General features: G+C 41.7%; 1 protein-coding gene and 1 non-coding gene across 3 annotated transcripts; both read right to left on the reverse strand.

Annotated features, from left to right (window-relative positions):
• eif3s10 (eukaryotic translation initiation factor 3, subunit 10 (theta)) lies at window positions 1-24617 on the reverse strand. Of its 2 annotated transcripts, none has more exons than XM_007903606.2 (22): window positions 24410-24617; window positions 20453-20643; window positions 18624-18760; window positions 17693-17856; window positions 16631-16830; window positions 16028-16236; window positions 15141-15312; window positions 13132-13236; window positions 12381-12479; window positions 10984-11100; window positions 9700-9885; window positions 7581-7928; window positions 6931-7035; window positions 6246-6359; window positions 5973-6095; window positions 5035-5188; window positions 4740-4924; window positions 3776-3879; window positions 3485-3678; window positions 2585-2708; window positions 1471-1661; window positions 1-1060 (listed from the first exon to the last, which is right to left on the reverse strand). In XM_007903606.2, the coding sequence occupies exons 1-22, from the start codon at window positions 24456-24458 to the stop codon at window positions 840-842; spliced, it is 3492 nt and encodes a 1163-aa protein (XP_007901797.1). In that variant the 5' UTR covers window positions 24459-24617; the 3' UTR covers window positions 1-839. The 2 variants fall into 2 exon arrangements, with proteins under 2 accessions (XP_007901797.1, XP_007901796.1); XM_007903605.2 differs by having other exon boundaries at window positions 3476-3678.
• On the reverse strand, window positions 12710-12843 carry LOC121849492. Its single transcript, XR_006085245.1, has one exon. It is a non-coding gene; the product is annotated as a small nucleolar RNA SNORA19 (small nucleolar RNA).
• Window positions 24618-25227: the final 610 nt, after the last annotated feature.

The raw sequence follows: 25227 nt of genomic DNA on the forward strand, positions 1-25227 counted from the left end.
TAATTTGTAACTTCTTTTATTTGACATTGTCTTTGCCTGGAACAGTAGCACTGACTGCACTGATCAGTACTGTAGCATGCAACAGTTATTACAACAAAGATAGATTTGGTAAAGAAAACCTTTATTCTAAAGACAGAAAGAAAATTAGGTCCAAGTTAATTTTGATGATCCAAATGAGGAAAGGGGTTGGGGGAGGGAGGAGGGGTAATTAAACCTGACCAAAGATACTCCAAACTGCAAAGGTTTAAATAATGAGTACTGTATGCGACAATTGGTTTAAAAATACTTTCACACAATAATCCACAATGTACATCTGTGGTGGCAATAGACATACTGGCAGTACATGTACCAGAGTCAGATAACAAAAACCTTTATTGGTGACCGTATACAGTGGCGACTTGACCCAATTTCAGCCCACAAGTTAACATTATGCACAATATGCATCCATGTTTACAGCTCTGTCAGATGGTATGTTTATTCCCCTTTCTGAACACAGTTGCCTTCGCTCATTTAATAGAACTAGGAAATTCCGAAAGTTTAAACTAGGCAGCAGTCACACTTTAGATTGTCGAGTGAAATGCTGGCGCCGTGAAGGCAAGACTTTGACATGCAACAGATGTTCGGTTTAGCAGGCTTCTTTCGTTTCAGCTGCATGATCGGCTTGTATTAAATTTGCTGTACTAATATAGAGGTACATGCTTACATTTTAATAAACACATCAACTTTACTGGTTAGTTTCAAAATCTCCAAAGAATTTACCATAAAGTTACTGTAATTCTTAAATTCAGATTCAAAATGAATACAGCTAATTGGTCCAGGTAAACTGGGCTGAAAGACACTTAGCGGCGGACAGTGGTCCAACCGTCTTCGTCAGTTTCGGTGTTGGTATTGGTATTGGTACGACGGGCTGAATCTTTCTCCTTATCAGCTCCCCTGGTGGCTGCTCCCCCTCCTCTCTCTCGGTCGCCCTCATTTGGTGGTGGAGCTCTTCGGGTAATATCTCTTACCCCGTTGTCTTCCCGCTCGTCTTTTCTGTCATCACCCGCACGCCGCCACACGGCTGTAACAGAATGCAATGTGTTACAGTTATGCACAGGGGTTAAAAGTTAGTTTGAGGTACAATACAATGTTACATATAGCGCCTTTCATGTCAGGAGGATGTCCTGATACGCATGACACTGACTGGGCCTCAGAGATGGGGGTGGAGGGTGGGAGCGAGGGCGGCGGGAGCGGGAAAGATGACCGAGGTACATCATCGCAGCAATCACATTTCTACATAATGCCTAGGAGAGATAAAAGGGCTCGATGTCCGGGTGACTTTCATGGCCACTTGACGTTCGTTCACACATTAGGAGCAGATCAGATGCCTGGAGCAGCTGAACATAAGTAAATCTGTTAAACCAGCAGATACGTTACATGCACACACACACAAACACACATCACAAGCTCCACAAAGTTGCATTCTCTAACCATCGTCCCGGTCAGCTTTAAGCGGCGTCATGCGGCGCTCTGGCAGATCCTTGCTATCCCTCAAATCTCTGCGCTCGCTGCGGATCTCTTTCCGATCTCTCTCACCGTCCCATTCATCACGCCGTGGAACAGACTCTCGCCAGCTATTGGTATCTTCGCCCCCACGTCTCCAATGGCTCTCCTCCCTGTCCCTATAGACGGAAAATCTTCAAGGTCAGGCTCGCCAAACACAACACAGCTGGAGGTGCGGACCATTACACATACAAGGTAATTTCAGTGGGTTTTCAAGTTTATGTTCCACTTCCACCATCTAGATTTGACAATGACCTGCTCACAGGAAATGAGTCAAATAACCCCTTAAAAAAATATGAATTAGGCAGGTTTCCTCACTCCACACACCTGTTTACTTAGCAGTAAGTAGGAACCCGGTTGTTAGTCGATTGGCGGATTGCTTTCCACGGGGTAATCACCCCTACAAATAATAATAGTAATTTGGTCACTCAATCCATGGCTATTTGTGGGCAATTGGATGCCGTGTTTCAGCCACAAATATATAATCAATTCACTTTACAGTGTATTCTATGAAATATAATTTTGAGACGTCTCAAATACATGATAATGTGCTATAGCAAATGCAAGGATTATTATTACCAATCACAAGCACTAATGATCATAGATGGACAAAATTAATAAAAATAGTCTGTGCCAATGGAGAGGGAAAACAAAACAATCTCAAAATGATTGAAGCAAAACACATTTGGAACAAAAATACTTCACTCTGGACTGGTCAGACTTGGCCACCAGTTAATATGATGTGAACAATTTTGTGTACTTTAGATTGCTGGTCAACTGACTGGTAGGAACACTGTGAAGCGCAGAAGATCAAGATTGTGTTTTCGGAAAGATGAGTTTCACACCCGGGCATCAACCTTTGGTATGGAGAAAGTTATGCAACAACAATGCTCTATTTGCACTTATAAAAGGACACCGATCTATAAAAAGGTCAACATTTCTGTCTGAATTGGATCCAGGTGTACTTATCATTATCATTAGGATGAGTGGCATTAACACTGTAGTGAAGAAGGCAAACGGATTCTCCGCTCCATCTACAAACCTCAGAGGCATACGGCGTTCCTGATCCACATCGCGATCCCTGTCCCGGTCCTCTGACGACCTTGCATCTCTGGGTGGACCCCAGCTTTCCTCCCGGGCCTTTTCCCTCTCTCTCCATCCACTGCCTGGGAAATTTTAAGAAACAAAAGTCTAAAATGCTGCTCTGGCTGTTCTTTACACGTGAAGTAGTAGCTAAACAGCACCACTGGCCTATAGCAAGTTGCAGATGGAATATGAAATGCAAGGTGATTATTTTCTATGAAACCCCATCTCTGTTAAAACAGCATTATATAACAAAGCTGATTTGTGCACTTGGGAAATTCATCTGCAGGAAACATTAAGACCATTCTGTCTTAAAATAGAAAATTTGCAAAATCTATCTTAGTATAGTAAAAGAAAAGCGGTCACTCAATCCACGACTGCTATGCACATTTGGCTGCCACGTTTCACCAACAAAATATATAGTCAATTCACTTTACAGTATATTCTGTAAAGTGTTTTGGGACGTCTCGAAGATGTGATAAGACGTTATATCCAATGCAAGGATTATTATCATATATAGATACCAAAATATTCGTTTTGAAAGCAAATAAAATCTGAAGGGCAACCAACAACCTGGAGGTCAAATTGACTGCCAGTGCTCTACTGGTGACGCAATCTCTTATAGTTCTGTCCAAACACAATGGTTCTTAGTTTTGACGATGTTAAAATTAAGAGTCAGAAAATATTTCTAAATTCACAACAGTGGATAGGGAAATGCACTTTCTAAACAGTTGACTTATAAAAAAAATCACCTGCAACATTTTAATATATAATATATATTATATATAATAATATATATATATATAAAAAAAGTGAAAGATGTTTTCAATGATGACAGATAACAAAATACCAGGTTTACTCAGTGGTCTCCATGCTGTGGAATCATCTCCACGTCGACGTTCTCGATCATCGTCCCTCCAAGTCGACCCTCTCTCATCATCACTTCTTCTGAATAAAGACTCCCGCTCCTCTTCCCGCCGAGGCCTGTCTTCCAAACGGCGGAACACCGGCCTTTCGTCATCCATGCCACGACTCTCTCCCCGGCGCCACTCTCTGAAGTGCACAAAGGAGAACAGTCACATAGAGAGAAAAAATCTCAGTGAAAATGCTCAGGATCACATTTTTACGAGAGGCTTTAACAACCACATACCCATCGGTTCCACCACGTCTCCACTCAGAATCCCTTTCTATAACACGGTCCTTCCAGCCACTATCTCGATCTGTGTCTCTGTCAGACCAGCGCATTGATGATTCCTGTTCAGAAGCAATGAAGTGGCAGATTCAAATCATTTTGCATCAATTGTGAATGTTAAGATCAATCAACAGAGTCGTAGTTTGGCAACACACACACATTTGCAAACAACTCCTCCGCATTAAAAATGGGAGAATCTTTTCAATGCAGAGATTCTCCAAAGTGGAAAACATACAGACCAAAAGTTTTAAACTGCATCAGTGTAACGTTAAACCAAGCTCCCATCAGTTCGATACCAAAACACATTACTAATTAGGAATCTACTGTCAGCTGATAAAAGTTCCATATGTGAGAGTTTTAAAAGAAAGTTGAACTTGAAGGATTAATGGCAAATTAGCCAATTTGGAATCAAACGTGGTTTCAACATTAGGAAGCATATGCCAATAGTAATATGTGTGAAAAACTCGATTGTGAGATATCTAAAGCACATTAGGCTATACAAATTAGTAATCGAGATGAGTTTCTACTTCTAGCTAGAATGCAGCATGACTGAAGATATTATCTTTGTATAAAGGGACACAAAGGGTATTCAGGGATGTGGAGCAAGAACAGATAACTGGACTTAAAAGTGCAGATCAGCCACGATCTTATAAAATGTCGTGACAGGCTCGAGGGGCTGAACAGCCTACTCCTGTTTCTATAACAATGATTAATATGACTGAAATCCAGGGTCAAACTTTGGGATCTCTCACGCGACAGTCATTTTGAATAACTTCATAACTACAATGGGATAACAGAGCAGTTGAAGGAGTGTACCTTTAACAAAGAGGTGTGCGGACAGCACCGCAAAACAGCTTCTTTATTGCTTAGGTCCCCCGATAATAGCTCCACCCGTCAAGCCCATAAGGTAGCCGCTACCCACCTTTCTGCGAGTCTGGTCGTCAGCAGCTCTCCTCTCTTCCTCTTTGCGACGCTCTCGCTCTTCGATTTCCATCTCTCGCTGGCGCCGTTTCCTCTCAGTTTCTTCCAACTTCCTTAATTTCTCTTGGTATTCGCGCTCTTCTGCCTCTCGCTTCTCACGCTCAACACGATCCTTCTCTTCGCGTTCTACATAAAAAGAAAACTTATTAGAGATGAGAATCCGCTCACGCGGCACATTTCACATACGTGACATTTACTAATCTATTGTGAAAGTCAATCGGTCTCAGCATTCGTACCTTTCCTGATCTTTTCCTCTTTCAGCCGCTCAGCCTCCTCCTCTTGCTGAATATAGTAATCTTTACGTCTCTCCTCTTTACGCCTTTTTTTGCGATCCTCCAGACGCTGAGCCCGTTCCTCACTGAGTTTGTCTTGAAAGTTCTTCAGTTTCTCCTTTAATCCAAAAAAAATTAAGACAGTTTAAGTGAATGGCTGGTACTATGGAAGATAAAGCTACAAATGGAAGCTACATTATGAGATAATACACCTTGAACATAGGAATGAAAGACATCTTAAATGAAAGGTGCTATACAAGTGCAAGCGGTCATCTATTCATTCCTCATAACACATCCCATTAACACTGGAGATAATCCTCAAAGCACTCCTCGACACTGCCTCTGGGGGAACGTAACGGGGATTAGTTATGAAATTGTAGTCCAGCCCTCAGTTTGTTTAGTGTTTGCTGCCTCAGTTTGGTGAATGACGAGTCAACTCCCCCTACTTTTTCAACCTGCTTCTTTGGCAAGTTCTATAAAATACATGTGAGTAAATCTGCCTCCTATTTTAATTTTCACCTAATTACACTTAGAATCAAGTTGCCAGGGCTCAGTCGAGCTGCATTCTCCATCGAGTTATTTTTGTAAGATACGGTCTACCTCTTCGGACACTGAACTCCAATTACCTGCCCAGATCAGTGCTCTCTGTAAATTTAAACCATTTAGTCATTAGGTTCATTTTTTAGATCATGAACGAACTCCCTTTGGCTTTCAACTTTCTTCTCAATTACCTCTTTGTGTAGAATTGTATTTTCTCAATCAACCGGCACAGAGACGAAGGGCCGAATGGCCTCCTTCTGGGCTGTAAAATTCTATGAACTTTTTAAATAAGACAGCAAATCTAATCAAGAATTCGCATTGCAAAGAAACGGCTTTGAAATTGTTCTACCCAAAGAAAATACCTCATAAATTGTGCGCCGTGAAGACATTAGCTTGGCTAGGAACATATCTTTATCCTCCACCATTCTGGACATCCTATTCTTGTGCTCCAGTGCCTTCTCACGCTCAATTGTCATATTGGTGATCTGTGAATAAAAAGAGATTACAACTAATACCATATCCAACAGGCAAATTATCTCTTTGCAAGACTGAGTAGAGCAAAATACCAGATCAGTTAAAAGCAGACAATACTGAATGCAGTAGGTAGAAGAGTGGAGACAAATGATATGACTCACCCTTTCTTCCTCCTGAACTTCCCACAGATCCATATCTTTTATCCGCTGTTCTTCAAAAGCATTCTTTAGTAAAGGTATTTCTTCCAATCTTTTGGCTCTTTCAAAAAAGTCCACCTGTGTAAAACATCAACAGGAACAAGAGCACATCGGTCACTCTGGCCGTCGATCAATTTTTAAAATGACTTTCCTCCTCCACAACTCAGGGTTTAATAATAATAATCCTTGCACTTGATATAGTGCCTTACCACATCTTCAAGACATCTCAAAGCGCTTCACAGAATATACTGTAAAGTATAGTGACTGCATATTTTCTGGGGGAAATGCGGCAGCCAATTGCACACAGCAGTGTTCCACAAACATTTGTGGATTAAGTGACCAAAATATTATTATCTACTTTTGAAGGGATTATTACCCGAGAAAAGCGATCCACCAATCGGCTAACAACCGGGCTCCTACTTACTGCTAGGCAAACAGAGGGGTGGGGGAGGTAAGGAAACATGCCCAACCTTTGCCTGCCCTGGAAACGAACCTAGGTCCTCTTGCTTGCGAGGCAACTGGTCTAACCACTAAGCTACAGGACTCTGATATGAACTGGGTACCTCAGACTTGAGGTGAAGGATTACTGGGCATTTGCTTTTCATTGGCTAGCACGCTTTAAATACCTGAAATATATATTCCTACTCACCTTCTTTTCTTGATTTTTCAGACGCTCCTGAAGTTCCCTCTTTTCCTTCTCCAGTTGCTCAACCTGTTTTGCCATGATGACATCTGGATCCAGTTCTTCAAGGTCCTATAAAAAGAGGAGCTGTTAAACTTACATTACTCAAAACGCTATTAAGCATGACAAATCTAGGGCTAGATAGTTTTTCTCTCTCTGTAGGCATCAGATTGTTCATTTTACTGGCCCGACAGGTGGTTCAGGTAAATGCTCACAATTCCCCTGACCTGACCGGCAGCAGGCAGGGTGCATCTGGCAGAGTCGGGAATATTATCTTCTGAGTGAAACAAAAATTGCCAGTGATTTATTTAAAGTTGGTCCTGCTTACTTAATATTGATACTCGGGGAGTTGGATGTTCTTCCAAGTAACTGCTGACTCATTAAAGTCTTTTTTTCCCCCAGACAAAGAAACATGCTTGCTTACGAGTGGCAGAACCAAAGAGAAGGGAAATTGATAAACAACATGGCTCTCCGCTGGCCCAGTCGTTAAAGGCAGCACCTGAGCGATGCAACACCAAGCAATACAAACCAGAAGGTTGCAACTTCAGGTCCCAAGTTTAGTCAGTTGATCCCAGCAAAGACAGTCGAGATACACAATCCACTCAGCGGTATCTTACCTCAATATCAATGTCTTTAAACGCCTTGGCTCCCAACTCAGTCTTCTTGATCTGCTCCAGCCGCTCTCGCACGTGCTTCCTCTTGATGTTTTCATGCTCTTGCAGGAGGCGCTCTTTCTCCCGCTCCAGGGCTTCTTGCTTTAGACGCTCCTCCTCGGCCTTGCGAACTTTCTGAAGTTCAGCCTCTCGCAGCTCCATCTCCTCTTTCTCTCGCTGGACATTCAGGCTCTCCAGACGTTCCTTTCTCTCCTCGATGGTCTGACGCCGGGCCAGGATACGTTGATGCTCCTTCCTAGCGTTCTTCAAGTAACTACTGACAGCCACCTGATGCTGCTCCTCCTTTTCAGTCTAACACGTTAAATAGACAGTGAGAAAAGGTGGGGAATAAAAAACGGGATAGGTTTAAACTCATGCATAGAATCATAGAATTGTACAGCACAAAAAGAGGCCATTCGGCCCATCGAGTTTGTGCCGACTCTTTGAAAAGAGCAATCAATGTCAATCCCACTCCCCAGCCCTTTCCCCATAACCCTGCAAATCCGTCCTCCTCAAATACCCGTACATCGCATTTTTAAAAGTAGTTATCGAATCGGCCTCGACCACTCTTTCAGGCAATGGGTTCCAGATTCGAACAACTCGCTGCAACAAAAAAATGTCTTCTCACCTCTCCCCTCTGCTTCTTTTAGAGACTATTTTGAATCTGTGACCTCGAGTCACCGACACACCCACCAGTGGAAACAGTTTTTCCGTTTCTGACCTATCAAATCCCCTCATGATTTTGAAGACCGCTATTAGGTCTCCTCGTAACCTTCTCTGCTCCAATGAGAATAATCCTCGCCTCTCCAGCCTTTCCTCATAATCAAGGTCCCTCATTCCTGGTACCATCCTCGTAAATCTCCTCTGCACCCTTTCCAATGCCTTAACATCCTTCCTATAGTGTGGTGCCCAGAACTGGGTGCAGTATTCTAACTGAGGCCTAACCAGTGTTTTATATAGGTTAATCATAACCTCCTGACTCTTGTACTCTATGCCCCTATTTATAAAGCCTAGAACCCCATTTGCCCTTTTTACAGCTTATCTACCTGTCCTGCCACCTTCAAGGATTCATTTACCTGCACCCCAGGTCTCTCTGTTCTTTTATACCCCTTAAGATTGTATTACCAGCCTGTATTGCCTCCCCTCATTCTTTCTACCAAAATGCATTACTTCGCATTTCTCTACATTGAAACTCATCTGCCATGTGTCGCCCATTTTACCATTCTGTCTATGTCTTCCTGCAGTTGGCTCCTACCCTTCTCACTGTTTACTACCCCACCTAACTTTGTGTCGTCCGCAAACTTGGAAATGGTACTTGTTATACCCAAGTCCAGATCATTTATGTATATTAAGAAGAGCAGTGGTCCTAATACCGAGCCCTGGGGGACGCCACTGTACACTTCCCTCCAGTCAGAAAAGCAGCCGTTCACCACAACTCTCTGCTTTCTGTCTTCCAGCCAGTTCTGGATCCATGCTGCCACTGTCCCTTTTATACCATGGGCTTCTATCTTTCTTACAAGTCTTTCATGTGGCACTTTGTCAAATGCCTTTTGAAAGTCCATATAAACTACATCAACTGCACTACCTTTATCCACCCTCTCCGTTACCTCATCGAAAAATTGTATTACAATCAACTTACTCCCAATTCACCAACCAAAATAATACAGAAGTGACTTTGGTACGTACAAAGTAACTGACCTTGTACGTACATGCATTTATCTGAAGGGGACTGGCAGCAATGGATACAGAGATAGCCACACTGCTAATTGACCTTCAGGTTTACTCTAGCACATTAGGTATACCATTGCCCTCATTAAGGATAAAGGCGTGGGTCAAAACAAAAATGTGCTTCACTTAAGTATCTGGTGAGACATGCTCTCACAACCACTCAAAATTGAAACTCTGATGCAGAACTCAAGATTTACTCTCATATCCTCAAAATGTGATGCTCCAATTTCACATTATGTTTTCCAAGGCTGATGTGTAGCTTAGGCTAGAATTGTCATTATCAACCATACGCATTTTGAAGTGTTGAACTTAATTCTGAGCACCGGATTGGGAATGTTAAAGGGGAAATACTTACAAGCAAGTGAGTTGGCTTCACGATATGTATGGCTTTGGCTAAAGCAGAAGACATGGCAGTGAGCTGGCTTCTGATCTGCTCGGATGGCATTGGCTGCAAATAAGGTCCCACTGGAGAGTCTTCCTTTGGAGAATAGTTCAGATCGGAGCCAAAGCTCAAAGTGTGCGACGAATGGTCGATGCGAACCTAACACAAAAGAATATGTTTCACAATACAGCAACAGCTTGCATTTATATAGCGCCCTTTAGGCAGGGTAGTGTCCCAGAGTGCTTGACAGTGGCGGAGTATGACTCCTAGCCATGGGGAGAGGGAGGTGAGCATAAGCAGGATCAAATACCGCAAGAAACAGTTTCTAAAATGTAGAATTTTTTTAAAACATCCCTTGTCACATTATATGGACCAATACGGAATGCTGGTACCTAAGATATCACAAGATTAAATCAGACGAAGAGGACCCTGACCGCAGTGAATGAATTTTATACCATCCTTCCGGAACACCCACCACCTACCATCTTCCCATCACAGCATCATTTTTTTGTCTTTTGAAAATGAGTCTAGCGTTCTGGCCTCAACCACTCTTCCTGGCAACCTGATCCAGTCATTAATTACCCTCTGGGTAAGGAAAACCTTCCCTGGTATCTATCCTGAAGTTGCCCCCTTTGTGATTCTAAACTAATGTCCTATTATTCTACTGTTCTTGTGCGTCCTGAAATATTGTTCTAGGTTTACTTTTTCAATCATTTCTAAAATAAAACATTAGAACTGTCATAAGAACCCAGTCTGGCCATACTCCAATAATGTATTTATTGGAAGATATTTAACAGAGGAGAATATAATTAAACTGGATGGCATTCTCCTGCACGCCTACTACAGCGGCATAGGTTTCTAACTGACTTTCTGATCTTGTTCCCAAAACTAGAGTGCAAACACGACTTGTTCCAATACATGCAGAGTGTTCCACTTAAAGAAATTCCTTATCTCCATTGACCAATTTTTTAAAAATCGGCTTTATTATAAGAGCAGACACATTAAAACAAATATCAGAGGTCCAGTGAACGAACAATTTAAGTCCCCACAAATTTCTAACATGCAGCCCTTGAACCTTTTTTATGTGAATACTTTCTGCTAACGGAGCAATTGTCCAGCGCCTTGGGGCATCCTCCCAATGTGAAACTTGTCATACAAATGTAATTTTGTATTGTCAACACATTCTAAAGAAGAGTTGTTAAGCTTCACTGCACAGTACCTTGCTACAGATCGATAACTCAAGTTATTGCCCGTTACCTGCAAGTCGCAGTGCCTGGCGGCATCAACAATAGATCGTTCCAGCTGGAAAGGATCAATAAAAGGCACCAGGGAAGCCAAACGAGAGAACTCGATGCTCTGATAAATCTGAGCCACCTGCACAAATACAATTGCCACAAACATTGAAATTACATTTAATTCGCAAAGCTCATTCTGCCTTATCTGGAGACTTGGCACAAATTACAAAAAGGCTAAATGTGACATAGTTAGAAAAACTACAGTGAATGGATGTGTGTCTGGAATGGGAAAAAAGGGAAGATAAAATGGAATAGATTAGCTGCATTATTGTCCAGACTACATGCATAAGTAACACTGGAAGTTTTCATTCAGAAAGTTAAAACGCATGACAATTCCATTAAGAAAACTGTGTAAAGTTTGGTGCTCCCCACCTCAATTTCCAACACCTTGGGACGTCCTCCTGACGTGAAAGGCGCTATACAAATGTGAACTTGTTGTTGTATAGCACATTCAAATTGAAAATTGAGTGAATTTTGAAATTGAAGGCGACAAGTTTGCCCATAAATCACTACAATTCAAAACAACATTTCTGTAAATGGACACAGCCAGGAGACAGCTATATCATAACAATAATCCTTGCCTCTGATATAACCCCTTATCACGTCGTTGAGATGTCTCAAAGCGCTTCACTGAATATATTGTAAAGTGGATTTTGTGGTCGAAATGCTGCAGCCATTTTGCGCACAGCTATATATCACACAGTTACCAACCAACCTCCAATTTTATTCCAGCACAGAAGAACTTTCACTTTGCTCACAAGGAACAAAAGAATAAACTGCATAAATAAACTGCATGCATAAATTAATTAATTAATTAATTTGATCCCTCTGGTTACTTGTGGGAAATTTGGACAGGAACTAATTATATCTTGTTGGGTTAACTGACTGGAAAGCACTGCCAGCAGCAGATAGAGATAGATGCATCAAGTAACAAAAAGGAGGTACATTTTTTGATGTTTCCATTAACCACTTTAGAAAGAACCAAGAAACAAAACTCGTATTTGTTTATATAAGTGCTTTATCACATCGAAAACTCAAGAGCATCACAATTAGTGTCGAGTGCCTGGAACAAAATTCACTCCTTTAATCAATTTGATGTTTGTAAAGTATTCAGCTATTTATTTGATGTGAAAAGTGCTGTATAAACGTAAGTGTAGAGACTGTTGCAAGCAAGATCCTACAGCCACACGGTGAATGATTTAATCTGGTGAATTGGCTTGGTCGTAAAACAAAGCTCCCTTATCTAAACTGATCCAAATTCATTAAGAAGCACACAAATTTTGAACGCTGGCCGTTTCTTCATCCTAATCTCTGAAAACAATTCAACCTCTGCAGCTTCTTATTGATAAAGTCACAAACCTGTTGAAGGAGCCGCAGGATAGTATTGTTCTGCAGATGTTGCACATAATGCTGGAGCTCGGGTTCCTTTTCCGACTGGTCGCGGATCCAATTCAGCACCTTGGAGAAAGAACACGCAAAACCACTGTGAAACAGCAAGGATGCAGCATTCCTTTTATTTCATACAAGAATGATTTAAAAAGGGAATGACACATGAATAAATACAATGCCCTGACAACGAAAGAGTATCTCCTAGCAGTTACTTACCAAGCAAAAGTTTCCAACGATCAAACACACATGAAAGAACATTTCATTTTGCACAGAAACATTTCAATGAACGCCACTAATGCAAATGTTTGAAGGAGACTGACAACAACGGCTACATACTCAGCCGCACTGCTAATTACCCTCCAGTGTTACTCTAGCACCATCAGAAATATCACTGCTCTCACAAAGGCAGAGAACAAGATAATGAAATGGGCTGACAGTCATACAGAACAGACAGTAACACAGACAGTTACAGAAATCCTGCAGGATATCGTTTCACAATAACCTACCTTAACCCCACACCCCAATATATGAAGAATTAAATGCTTAGCCCCCTTCAAATTACATCTAACACACGGCTTATGAACCTCGTCACACAAATATTGGGTTCAAACGCTTTGAGATCTCCCCCCTCTCTCGCACTGATGTGAAAATTGCAACATAAAGGCAAACTACTGTACAGGTTACATTTGGCAGCAAAATACCATTAATGTTATGATCTTACCTTTGTAACCCGTCCGCAAAGCTTGAGTGGGTGAAATTCAATTTCTAACCAGTTATAAAGCTCTTTCACTTCAGGAACCACACACTGCATCACATTGAACCGCACCTGGTTTGATCCAAAATAAAAAAGTATAAGACAAGGATAAAAGCCTATCAATGTGCTTTATTTCTCCGAAAGAGACTGGTGCAAATGTTCTTCCTATCTACTCCTCTGAAGCAAAACCCATGCTGACACACAATCGCCCACAAGTTAATAAAGCACTAAAATGGAACTCCTTCATAGAAGTAGTTTTACCTGAACTACTAAAATCTACAGTTATGTTTCTTTGTCTGTAAACCCCGATGGATACTGCCTGCTGTGATCTACACAAATCAATAGGAGTTATGTCAATATCACCTCAAGAAAAAAAACAGTTCCTGATCCATTCAAAAGATCCTGAGTGGACAGTGTTAGTAAGACAACCGTAACCTCACTGGACAGACTTAATACACACCCGTAATTATCCACCAGAATTGAAATCTTTTCACAAGGACACACGTGCACTTGAGATCAAGGAGCTTCAAATTTTAATTGATTTGTTGAAACCAATCCAAAGGACCTTGGTTACCTGAGCATCTTGGTATAGATTATTTGCAAGACAAGATCCATTTCATATTCAAATCTCTGCATCAGACGAGCACCTTGCTAATCCCAAAGCTACAATTCAATTAGTCTTAACATTTTAAAGTTGGACAAAAATTAATCCTTGAGATGAATTCATTGTCCAGGCCATGTGATAAGACGCTACATCAAATACGAGAAGCAAAGTAAGTATTATTCATTAAATATGTTTGTATCAATGACCTTTACAACTGGAATTCAAAAGTCAGCAGTAGGTTTTATAAAATCGCTGCCCAGAAACTTGAATCCCTGAAGTGACAGTTTTGTCTGAAGATGACTGGCAGCCGTAACTACGTTTGAAACAGCTGCGCTCCTAATTAACCTTCAACTTTTAATCTGGCACATAAGAAATATCTCGAATCCCACAGCAGAGATCAAGACAATGAAGTGCGCCATTCGCGAATGGTGCTGAACAATGTGACCAGGCTAAACCTGCATTCTCACGTACGCCTACATCTCAAGCGAACATTTGAAACTTAAACCCTTGTTCGAATCAACAGTAAAATGGCAGACAAACGATTGTGTAAAAAAAATGTTCATAGCTTAAGTAAGGGTCCCCCCCATGGATATTAGAAAAGGGGATAAAGCAAGATTGAGACAATATCCGAGGATAAGTCAAAACTAATAATGGCAAGGTACTTTCTAACTTAGCTGAAGTTACTGATTTCAAATGCAGAACTCCAGTCAGCGATCTTACTGTTTTGCAACAATATATGAACTTCAAGCATTCAATAGTCTCAAAACGACATAAGTGTCGCCTCATGTTTCTTTGTACCCTCAGACTAAAAGGATAGAACCCAAATAAAAATATGCAAAACCTGTACACCATCCTGCGATGGTATCTAAGTTCTTGCGAATTCTGATTCTGACAGTACTAGACTTCAACTGAGCGGGACCAACATATGGTGTAACTTTGTAATTCCAGCCCCCCCACCCCAACCACTTAATGATATACAGTATTTCCAGAAGACAAAGCCTAAAATTAAAATGTTGCCAATCGAGAAGGAACTCGTTTGGATGCATGATCCAAAGGACATACTGCTGTTATTAGCCCAGTGTTTCCAACGTTTTGAATTGCAGTTGAGCAAAGTAGGTTGTGTGTGAAATCCGCTTACAGGAATAAAGAGTCTCACCCACAATTTGCATTAGAATTTCTGAAGGCAATCAATTCGTACCACTCTGGGGAACTAAAGTAACCAGCAGTACGAAAAGCAGTGACTGTGTAGATCTATCCTTTTGTAACATTCAGAATTTTACAGCCAGACAATTAAATGTGAAGCCAAAATGCTAAACCTAGTTCCTAGACCGTGTTGATCACCTATTTGTGAATATAGATTAAACACCATTACCATATCTTTCATCAGACTCTTTCGAGTTGGAGGTGCCTGGAGGCCCAACAGTGTAGCCAGCCGCCGGTGTTTCTCCACAATAATGCCATCCATGTCTAGCAAACGGGCAATGTCTGTCCTTTCAGGAGTGATGGGAATTGATAACGTAGCCAAAAGAACTCGAGTGGACATCCTGCACACAAGAGGAATGAAAACAGAATACATCTAAATAAAGTACGGGCCTTTTTGCTGTTCTAGCACAAAAAGCCGCGCACACGCTGTTAAAGTGACTCCTGAAGCATATTCTTCAAACTACGCAATTTGTTCAGCAATTATGAATCACATACTTGTGATTAAGGAACAAAATAGCTGAGATGCAAAGAGATTCACAATGAAAAGTGGACTATACCATAGCATTGGGTTATATCAGAGTATAGATTTAAGAATGCAGGAAAGTGACTCAGATTTGACAACGGCTAATACTTTTAAGCATTCCGAGACACTGCACAGCATGAAGGGTGCTATATAATTGCAAGTTGTTGTTACTTTTCTTTTTTTAGTCCTTACTCCAGGATATAGTGATTTCCCTCCGAAAAGATGAACAAGCTTAGTATGTGGAATAGATCAACAAACGTGTGTGTGACAGTAATCTGGGTGAAATCACTATATTTTGTCCTCGCTCTACCTTTCTTGGGAAAGCATCTGTTATTAATCCCCCTGACAATGGGAACTCACACCTTGTGGTGAATTGCAGGTGAGAATCTGCATCCTACCACTTTATGGCATAGAGTATCAGTGCACAATCACCTTTGGATCACTGCAAAGGTGGGTTTCCCAAAGTATGATTATACCCCAAAGAAAACGGCATTTTTTTTGTCAAAAGCAGCATGATTAATATTTCTCTGCACCTTTGCATCTCATCTGGGGAGAGATTCTTTCTCATCTCCCTGGAGAGGTGGTACAGCCGGTGAAGGGTGCTCGCATGAAAGAGAGCATTTCCCGATTTCCAGAAAACAGTGGAGACTTTATTGTAGTAGTTAGCCATCAGCTGCGGCTTGGGAGGCTTCTTGGACAAGGAGAACAGCCCGTGGATGTCTTCTACAGCTTTAAATGCTTCCTACAAAATAAATGTTGAGAGAAATTCAGCTGCATGTACTTCCATCATGATCCAACACAAAAATCTAGACCAGAATTTTTGTAATTTCAGCAGTCTTACAGGAAGTCAAATTCCCACATCAAGGGATCTTTTCAAATTTAGTACACAACAGTTTTACAATTGCAACCCTAGACCAGTGAACTCAACGAGGAGCTCCAGGTTCTAATCATGGTATTAAGCCCACAGGCGAGTGCTATTAAGTTCTGAGGCCAACTATTATTTTTCAATGTACAGTACCTTAGCGTTGCTGCAATAATAAGCGACAAGCCAGTTGTGGACCCTCAGTTTAAAATTTATTGGGCACACAAGCTACTTGGCAAATGGACAAGAGCATTTGTCTGATTGATTTTATTACCTGCCAGAGTTCCATACTGATCGCACTATCCAGCTGCACCAATCGAGTCTCCAGATGCATGGACTGGCTCTCGGGATTATTCAGGTTGATAGCCGTGCTCTGGTTATGGTGACGCTGGATCTGCCCCAGGTGCATACGCAGGTTGTCACACAGCTTGCGGAACTCTGCCTTACGAGTGTACTGCAGGCAAAACCTGAAGGCTAGACAAGGAGGAAGCACAAGTGAACTCATAGGAACAGGAGTAGGCCATTCAGCCCTCAAGCCTGGTCCACCATTCTACAGGGTGACCAAAAAGTTGTGACACCGTTACAATGTCTATTAAGTCTTAAAGAAATTATGATTTTTTTTTAGACAATGGGGTAGTTATCATGACTTTTTGTATTAGACCATGCCTCATCTGCACCTCAGCTCCATATCCCTCGGTACCCTTACTAACAAATATCTATCGATCTTAACCTTGAAAATTTGAATGGATTCAATTCGAGGACATTCGTGTCATTTTCAAATATAACAATATAATTTCTTTCCTTATTTATTGCATAAAAAGCACCAGATTGCAATGTAGTGATGCCAGAATTGGGGAGGGGGGTGGCGGAGAGAGGCAGCGTTGTAACATTGCCCTTTGCACAAACCAGTACATTGAGCACATTGTGGAGAGGAGATAAGGCAAAGCAGGCACACAAGGATACGGGAAGGTCATGCTGTTGTTGTGCATCGAGAAAATAGTTACACAATTGTATTGAAGCCAGACATTGCAGAATGGAGACGGGAATAAATAAAAACCTAAACGCTAGAAATACCAGCAAACGATCGATGGCCAAAAAGTGAAATTAAACGTTTTGATCATAGGAGAGTCCGAGCACTGCGCCACACAGACTGGAATGTTTGAATCCCAGTTTGTGGTGAGTCAGTGGATCTCAGCCAAGATAGCAGTTGCTTTGGCCTTACCCCAAGTTGGGAAAATCCCAAATCAGTCTCCGTTCTGCCCTGATCACTATTCAGTGACCTCTGGTGGAAGGTGAGGGGGATAAACCAGAGTAATGGAGATTGAGACAAACATACCTTGCTGGGCAATGTCATGGTAGAGGCGTTCCACTTTAGAGTTGTTACGCAACAGATCCAAACACTGCCTGTACGACTCCCAAAGGAATTTGACCCACGGAGTTAAGAGCAGACGATCGGTACGATCTTGGGTGTCCTCGCCACTCACGGCACTCAGCAAAACACTGCAAAGAATTTCACAGAAACTATCTTAATTAAGTGGTTTGTTTCTTGAAAACCAAAATTGTCTGCTATCTAACTGTATTCTCTTGTTGGAAGCCCTCTGGTATTTCATCCAAATAACCAGTCTTCCTGTAGACAGGGAGTATCAGCAAGCTTTATTTTATTTCTTTAAAAAATTATTAGACATTGCAATGGTACTATGACTTCTTTGTCACCCTGTATATAAAAAGGAGACTTGAAGGTATAAAAAGTTTAGATGAGTGACTGCGTTTGATGGATTGTGTGGGCACCTTATCTTGGGTGGGGAAGGGTTGACAGTAGAATTTTATTCAGGCGTGGGTGAGGAGGGAATGTTTAAATCTACCCTAAATCTACTTTACAGTGTATCCTGTGAAGCGCTTTGAGGCATCTCAAAGATGTGATAAGACACTATATCAAATGAAAGGATCATTATTATATTCAACCAGAGGGAATTTCCCACTTGATATGCACACATGTATTCTTACCAGCAGGGGTCAGGGGACACCAAACACTATACTTAAATGAATTACCCATTTTGCAGCATTTATCTATAAAAGAAATGAGGGAACAGACTTGAAAATTTAAACCAACCTCGTAAATATTAAATCCTGTACACTGGAACCAAGCATTTGAGAATTATTAACTACATTTCTTTAATCTTGCAGCCAATATCCACAAGACCAGCTTTTAAGGTTAGTGCAAGATTTATTGCTAAAGAATGTATTTTACCCATGTTGTCAGAACCTACCTTTCTGGAGTTTGAATGTTGTCCAGATCTTCAATATCAAGCACCATCTGCTGAGACTCTCCTTTAGCTGCTTCAGTCTTGTCTTCAGCCAGCTTCAGATAGGCTCTAACTACATCTTCCAGTGACTTGATGTTCACCTACCACAAACAACAACAACAACAAATAAACATAGTTCATATTCCACTCAAGTCACAATACCCCCATCACCATAAATCATGGTGGTCCAAACTTTTGGCCGCTGAGAGCCAGATGTCCTATTTGAGAAATGTCTGCGGGTCACGTAAGCAATATTTTTGTCTCCCTTCCAGAAACACAACACAACATTTACGGGTTACAGAGGGAGTGAATCACCCGCCAGGATTGTTAGATGGCCAGCAGCATGGGAAAATATTACTTCCTGACACTGATTTGAGGGAAACTCAAAATCCCTAATGTTAAAGGCAATTGGCTATTCAATGCAGATTTCCTGAATTAATAACTGATGACCTAGACAAAAGAAAAGACAATTGAAAAGTGAAATGTAATGCAAAAGGCACTAAACATTTTCAAAATGAGCTGGAAACATTACCCGGGGACTTGGCAACAGGATTCAATTTACTCTTAAGAAAGAAGGCAAGCTGGTTATCTCAGAAAGTTAAGAGAGGTATGCTTTTCTATTCACCTGAAACACAACTCTGTTTTTCTACAGTAAAAAGTGAATAGATGGCACCAAGCAGGCAGAACAGGCCATGCAATTTTGTTTGTATAACGAATTTATAAGAATAAGACAGCAGAGTTTTGTATTGAACTATACGAGAATCCTGCCCTAGTAATCTACAGAGCATAAAGGTACAAGAAAAACAGTAGTACAGGACACAGAAAAAGGAGAATACAAAACCAAATTCTATAGGTTAATTCAAAAAAATAAAGTTTCTGTATCAATTTTAAAGAGGGAATGAAAAGGAAAAAAACACTCTGGTCCAAACTAATAGGACAGATTATTTAAAAAGTTTTCATAGTTAAACTGCAGACACTTCCTATAATGAGTGCAATCAATGCCTATATACACGTGATTAGCACAACAACGTTACCACACAGACTGGGCACATACCAGCAGTCCACACACACAATTATAAAGATACTGTATACAATGATTGAATAGAATGAACGAATAATAAGTTCCACAATTCACTACAGTCCAATAGCACCAATCAGTGAAAGTGATGTGTTTGCATTTCAGATTTTACTCTTTGTTATCATCACCATTAAGGACTATATGTTCTACGTTTTACACACAAAAGAGAATCCTAACTCACTCAGAACAGTGCTGTTGACTGACCTTTGCTGGGGCTCAGAATGCTCTACAAGGCAGTCGTACAATGAATAGTTTCAGAGCTCATCTTTATATCCAGTGCTCCATGAGAGTCACGACGCACTTAAACCCCAACTACTGGTATACTTCAAAGGAAGGACGCTATATGAAACATTGAATACCCGCCCCCTCCCCAACCACCACTGATCCCTGAAATAATATTTGCCAAACCTGTAAAGACCAGGCTGCTTTTGATTATGACCAAACATTACTTTGCATACATTAAAACTAAGTTTCATTTGCAAAACATGAAAGAAACAGTTAAAAGATCAGCAACACTAGCCTAGTATTGAAAATCAGAGTCACCACTGCACCTATAACAAAGTATTTATATAACCCAAAGTGTAAGTTGTTGCTGGTAATTGTCAGCTCGTGAAAATTTGGTATGATGGCCAAACAAATAGCCTTGCATTAACATTACACTGAGTTTGCCTTTACACTAAAGGAATTCAAGTGTTTGTCCAGAGTGGTAAATTACCTGCTGGCAGATGTTCTTGTACTGATACAACCCTTCCTTTGCTAGGTGGCTCTTTCGAAGATCCACACATAGCTCCAGGTACTTCAGCATGATCGGCTCGTGAATTTTCTGCCATGTTCGATGCTTTTTGCTCTTAATTACGTCGTACAAGACATCAAGAGCAGGTTGCTTCTTGCCAACCTCCAAGAATTCTGTAATCAAACATTCACCATTAGAACTTTTAAAAATGTACTGTCTTTCGGTAAAATAAATCAGATCTAAGTAAATTAAGGACCAGAATTTGCATATATGCAAACCATCAATTCACACTTTAGTACTCTTCAAGCATAGCCACCCAGAAATAAATTTGACTGGACAAATTTTGTCTTTAAAACTTTTACAATAAACCAACAAACTGACAGACTCAATGCCATAAGATTGTATATTTAAAGTTGCTATTGTAAGCAATTATTAAAGTCAGTTCAAACAACGCAGTAATATTTTTCAAATAAAGTCAAAAGAAACTTTATTGTTTTATTTCCATCCATAAAGGCTGCAATCAACCCTTGTTGAATTAAATGTATCATTTTAGAAATAGCAATCCTTGCATTTGATGTGGTGCCTCATCGCACCTTTGAAACGTCTCAAAGCACTTCATAGCATATGCTGTAAGGTGAATTCACTGTATGTTATGTGGGCAAAAATATAGTAGTAAAGTTCAATATGCACAGTTCAATGTAAATTGTTAAGATAGCTAATCTCTTTGTGGTAGCGGCCATAGATGTAAAATCATGCCTTTACATTTATCATTATATAAAATGACAAAAATTGGATCAAAATACCTTTGGGTAGCTATTAGCATACTGGGAATACAAATAGAAAAAGGCAGCTCTCTGGGGATAAGTATTTGTTACTTTGAATGCAGGTTTTCCACACAGTGCCTAATAATAATACTTGCATTTGATATAGAGCTTTTCACATCTTCTAAACATCTCAAAGCGCTTCACATAATATACTGTGAAGTGAATTGACTGCATATTTGTGGGCAAAACGCAGCAGTCAATCATGCACAGCAGTGACCCACGAACAGAAATGGATTGAAGTGACCAATTTATTGTTTTTTTTCTTGAGGGATTATTATCCGGGGTATGGAGCAAAGAAACTTGCCCGTGGTTTCACCCCGATGGGAATCAAACCCAGATCAGTGCTCTAACCACTGAGCTACAGGGCCCCCAATCACAGCATGCTAACAATAAAAAGTTCTTGAAGTTTTTGTTTTGTCAGACTCATTTTAATCAAGGAGACGACGTGTTTAACATGGAAATAAAAGCTACTTTCAACAGTATCAAAGGTCAAAAATATTTTAATGCATTTGTCTAAATAAGATTTAAATCTTTTAAACGTGCAATTGGCTGCTGTGTTTCGCTCACAAAATACACAGTCACTGCACTTTACAGTCTTGAAGATGTGACAAGACGCAATATTAAATGCAAGGATTATTATTCTTTTACCCCCATTAATCTGAAGTATTATGGACACACTTACTAGCCTAATTTCAAAATAAAATGGCAACGTTTATTTTTCATTTTGCTTTGAAATGAAGCTAATAGTTGTGTAAGTGTGCCTCTCCTACATCAAGCACCATGAGCCTATCACTCCCATCTCCACGAACCCCGGAGGATAAAATATAAGATACTTGTCCTCACTTTTAAAGCCCTCCATGGTCTTGCCGCTATCTACCTCTGCACCCTGCTAAAACCTTACCAATCTTCCCCTCCCTTCGCTTGGAAGACACTGGGCTGCTCCATATCCGCTGCCCTGCTTTCTGCGGTCAAGCCTTCAGCCTTTCAATCCCACCCTCTGCAACTCCACCAGTCCCTTTGCCTCTCCCCTCTCCCTTGCCTCCTTCAAGGCTCATCTCAACCCCTTTCTCTTTGACTATGCTTTAAGACATGCACTTCCACCCCCTCAAACTCGGGTGCAAACCTTTCAATGTCCAATGCCGTGGGACATCCTTCCAACATGAAATTGCTATATAAATGCAATTTATTTTTGTTACAACTTACTTCCCGCATAATTTTGCCACCTCTCTCTGACCCAGAGCAACCTTACACGAGTGTCATTTTTATTTCAAACTTTCCTTCAATAACCCCCAAATCGCATAATTTCACTTGATCTAAAATATGCATAATCTAGATATGCAGGATTTTAAGACTCACATTAATTCTTTAAAACAGTTTTTAAAATGACCTAAACATTGAGATAAGTGCATACCTTGAGTTTCATTCAACCGTGGCTCACTGTTATTTACGTTTACACTCAAACTGCCATGATACAACAATTGCAACTCTCAAAATATTAAAATTTCCACTAATGGCTTATTGAGTATACCTGGGTGGGCTGAATCAGCTGATCTCAACCAGGTCACTAGATAGGGCCTGAAACTGCGCTGAACATTTGATCAGGAGGAAGGAGAGGGAAAAAATCCACCCTAGTTTGTATTTATGACCCCTATTCAGTGATCTCCGTTAGAAAGAATGGATGTCAAACACAACGCCCGCCTTTGCCTCACTAAATGATTAAGTTGCCTGGGGGAGGGCAGAGAGCACTTGTGGCACTGTATCTTAACAATAATAATCCTTGTATTTGATATAGCGCTTTTCACATCTTCTAGACATCCCAAAGCGCTTCACAGAATATACTGTAAAGTGAATTGACTGTATATTTGTGGGCAAACGCGGCAGCCAATTGCGCACAGTAGCGTCCCACAAACAGTCGTGGATTGAAAATGACCAATTTATTACTGTTTTTTTGTTTTGGAGGGATCATTATCTTACCAAGAGTCAGGGCTCTGTGTACGTGTTTATGTGCGTGAGGGAGGGTGGTGGGAAGAGTTAAGAAGGAGGGAGGGAAAGAGCGAAGAAAATCATCTCCTTCCCCTCCTTCCAAATAAAAGTAAGGTTAAAAGAACACATCAATCAGTAGGAAAAAAAGGCAGCAGCTAAAAGGGAAAAAAATAGAAGCCAGCGCGCTGGAGAAAGATAAATAGATTTCAAAACTTTGAGCAAAGATACAAAGGGGGGGGGGGGGGGGGGGGGAGAGAGAGAGAGAAGGGGCAGTAGTCATTACAATTCCGTGCGTGTTAAAGACAGAATTGTACACGATGCTGAAGGCGGAAGCCGCGGGACGCCAAGAACGGGCTCTGCTTCATCTCAGATCCCCTCGATTCCAAACCAGTCAGCCCCCACCCTACACCCCCAAGAAAGGGTGCAAACCTCTAACCTCTCTCTTCTCTCCCCCCCCCCCCCCGCCCCAACACACAGACCCACTAAGAATACAACAACCTAAAACACACCTATCGTCCACAGACGTATCATAGATATTCCATATGTATAATAACCGACCAAAAACAACCGAATATGTTTAACTTAAATAGTAATAATGCTTTGCGTTTTGATATAACGCCTGATCATCAGGTCTTGGGAGATGTCTCAAAGCGCTTCACAGACTATACCATATGTGTGTGTGTATAAGGGGATGTATGTGTATATATTGTGGGTGAAATATATATATATATACATCGAGAAAGGGGGAGGTTTGCAAATACTTTATAAAGGACAGACAAACTGCGGGGTGGGGGAGGGAGGGAGGGAAGGAGGCAGTAGAGAGAGTGAAGGAGGGAAGGGAAGAAAGGAGAAATCTGCTCTCTTCGTGACTACGTGTTTTTTTTAAAAAGAAAAGGCTTTGATGGGAGTCGAGGGTTAATTCAGCGGCGGCGGCGGGGAGGGGAGGGGGGGGGAGATTTGGAGGGAAAGGCCGAGCAGCGCCCGAGCGAGAGCGCCCATTGCCAAGGCACCATGTGCCGAGGAGAGGCCTAGTGTGAGGCCTGAGGCCCTCTCTCTCTCTCTCTCTCTCACACACACACGTTGGCTCCGCCATATGGCCTCCCCTCCCCCACCCCTCCCCCACGTCGCTCACCATTAGCCCGTTTCAGGGCGTTCTCGGGCCTCTGGAAGTAGGCCGGCATTGTCTTTGCTCGTTGGCTGCCGCGGCCGAGATTCAGCCGCCTGTTCCCCCTCTCTCCCTCTCTCTCTGTCTCTCTCTGTGTGTGAGTGTGTGTGTGTGAGTGCCGCTGCCGACAACCGCTTCAAAATGGAGGGCGAAGCGGCGCGTCACGTGACATCCTCCCTCCCTCCTTCCCGCCGGCTCCTGTCAATCAAGGGCACGTCCTGCGCGCGCAGCTCCCTTTCTCCCCCCCCTCTCCCTCCCGCCGGCTCCTGTCAATCAAAGGCGCGTCCTGCGCGCGCAGCTCCCTTTCTCCCCCGCCCGCCGGCTCCTGTCAATCAAAGGCGCGTCCTGCGCGCGCAGCTCCCTTTCTCCCCCCCGGCCCGCCGGCTCCTGTCAATCAAAGGCGCGTCCTGCGCGCGCAGCTCCCTTTCTCCCACCCACCCTCCTGTCAATCAAAGGCACGTCCTGCGCGCGCAGTTCCCTTTCTCCCCCTCTCCCTATTATATATAATATAGCATTATTACTATTATAATAATAACATGGATGATGATGACACTATCATCGTAATAGTTCTTACATTTCGTGTATATAGTTCCTATATCATATCGATCAAGGATTTTATTACTTTTATTCGCTCTGCCGACGGTAGTCTGAATAATAATAGTAATAATAATAATCTTTCCATTTTGATGTTGTACCTTATCACGTCCTCGAGATGTCTCGAAGCGCTTCGCAGGATACGCAGTCAAGCGTAGCGACTGTGTATTTTTTTTGCGGGCGAAACGCGG

This window comes from Callorhinchus milii, unplaced genomic scaffold, assembly GCF_018977255.1.
Source record: "Callorhinchus milii isolate IMCB2004 unplaced genomic scaffold, IMCB_Cmil_1.0 Scaffold7, whole genome shotgun sequence".
In the NCBI taxonomy this organism is placed as follows: domain Eukaryota; kingdom Metazoa; phylum Chordata; class Chondrichthyes; order Chimaeriformes; family Callorhinchidae; genus Callorhinchus; species Callorhinchus milii.

Bases quoted from the DNA above. Each gene is read 5' to 3' on its own strand.
- eif3s10 (XM_007903605.2), bottom strand. From the start codon at position 24,458: ATGCCGGCCTACTTCCAGAGGCCCGAGAACGCCCTGAAACGGGCTAAT. The intron at 11,101-12,380 runs GTTTGTGACTTT...GTATTTGTGCAG, and splicing joins TCCTGCGGCTCCTTCAACAG to GTGGCTCAGATTTATCAGAG. The intron at 4,925-5,034 runs GTACGAATGCTG...CTTTTTATGTAG, and splicing joins AGAGGAAAAGATCAGGAAAG to AACGCGAAGAGAAGGATCGT.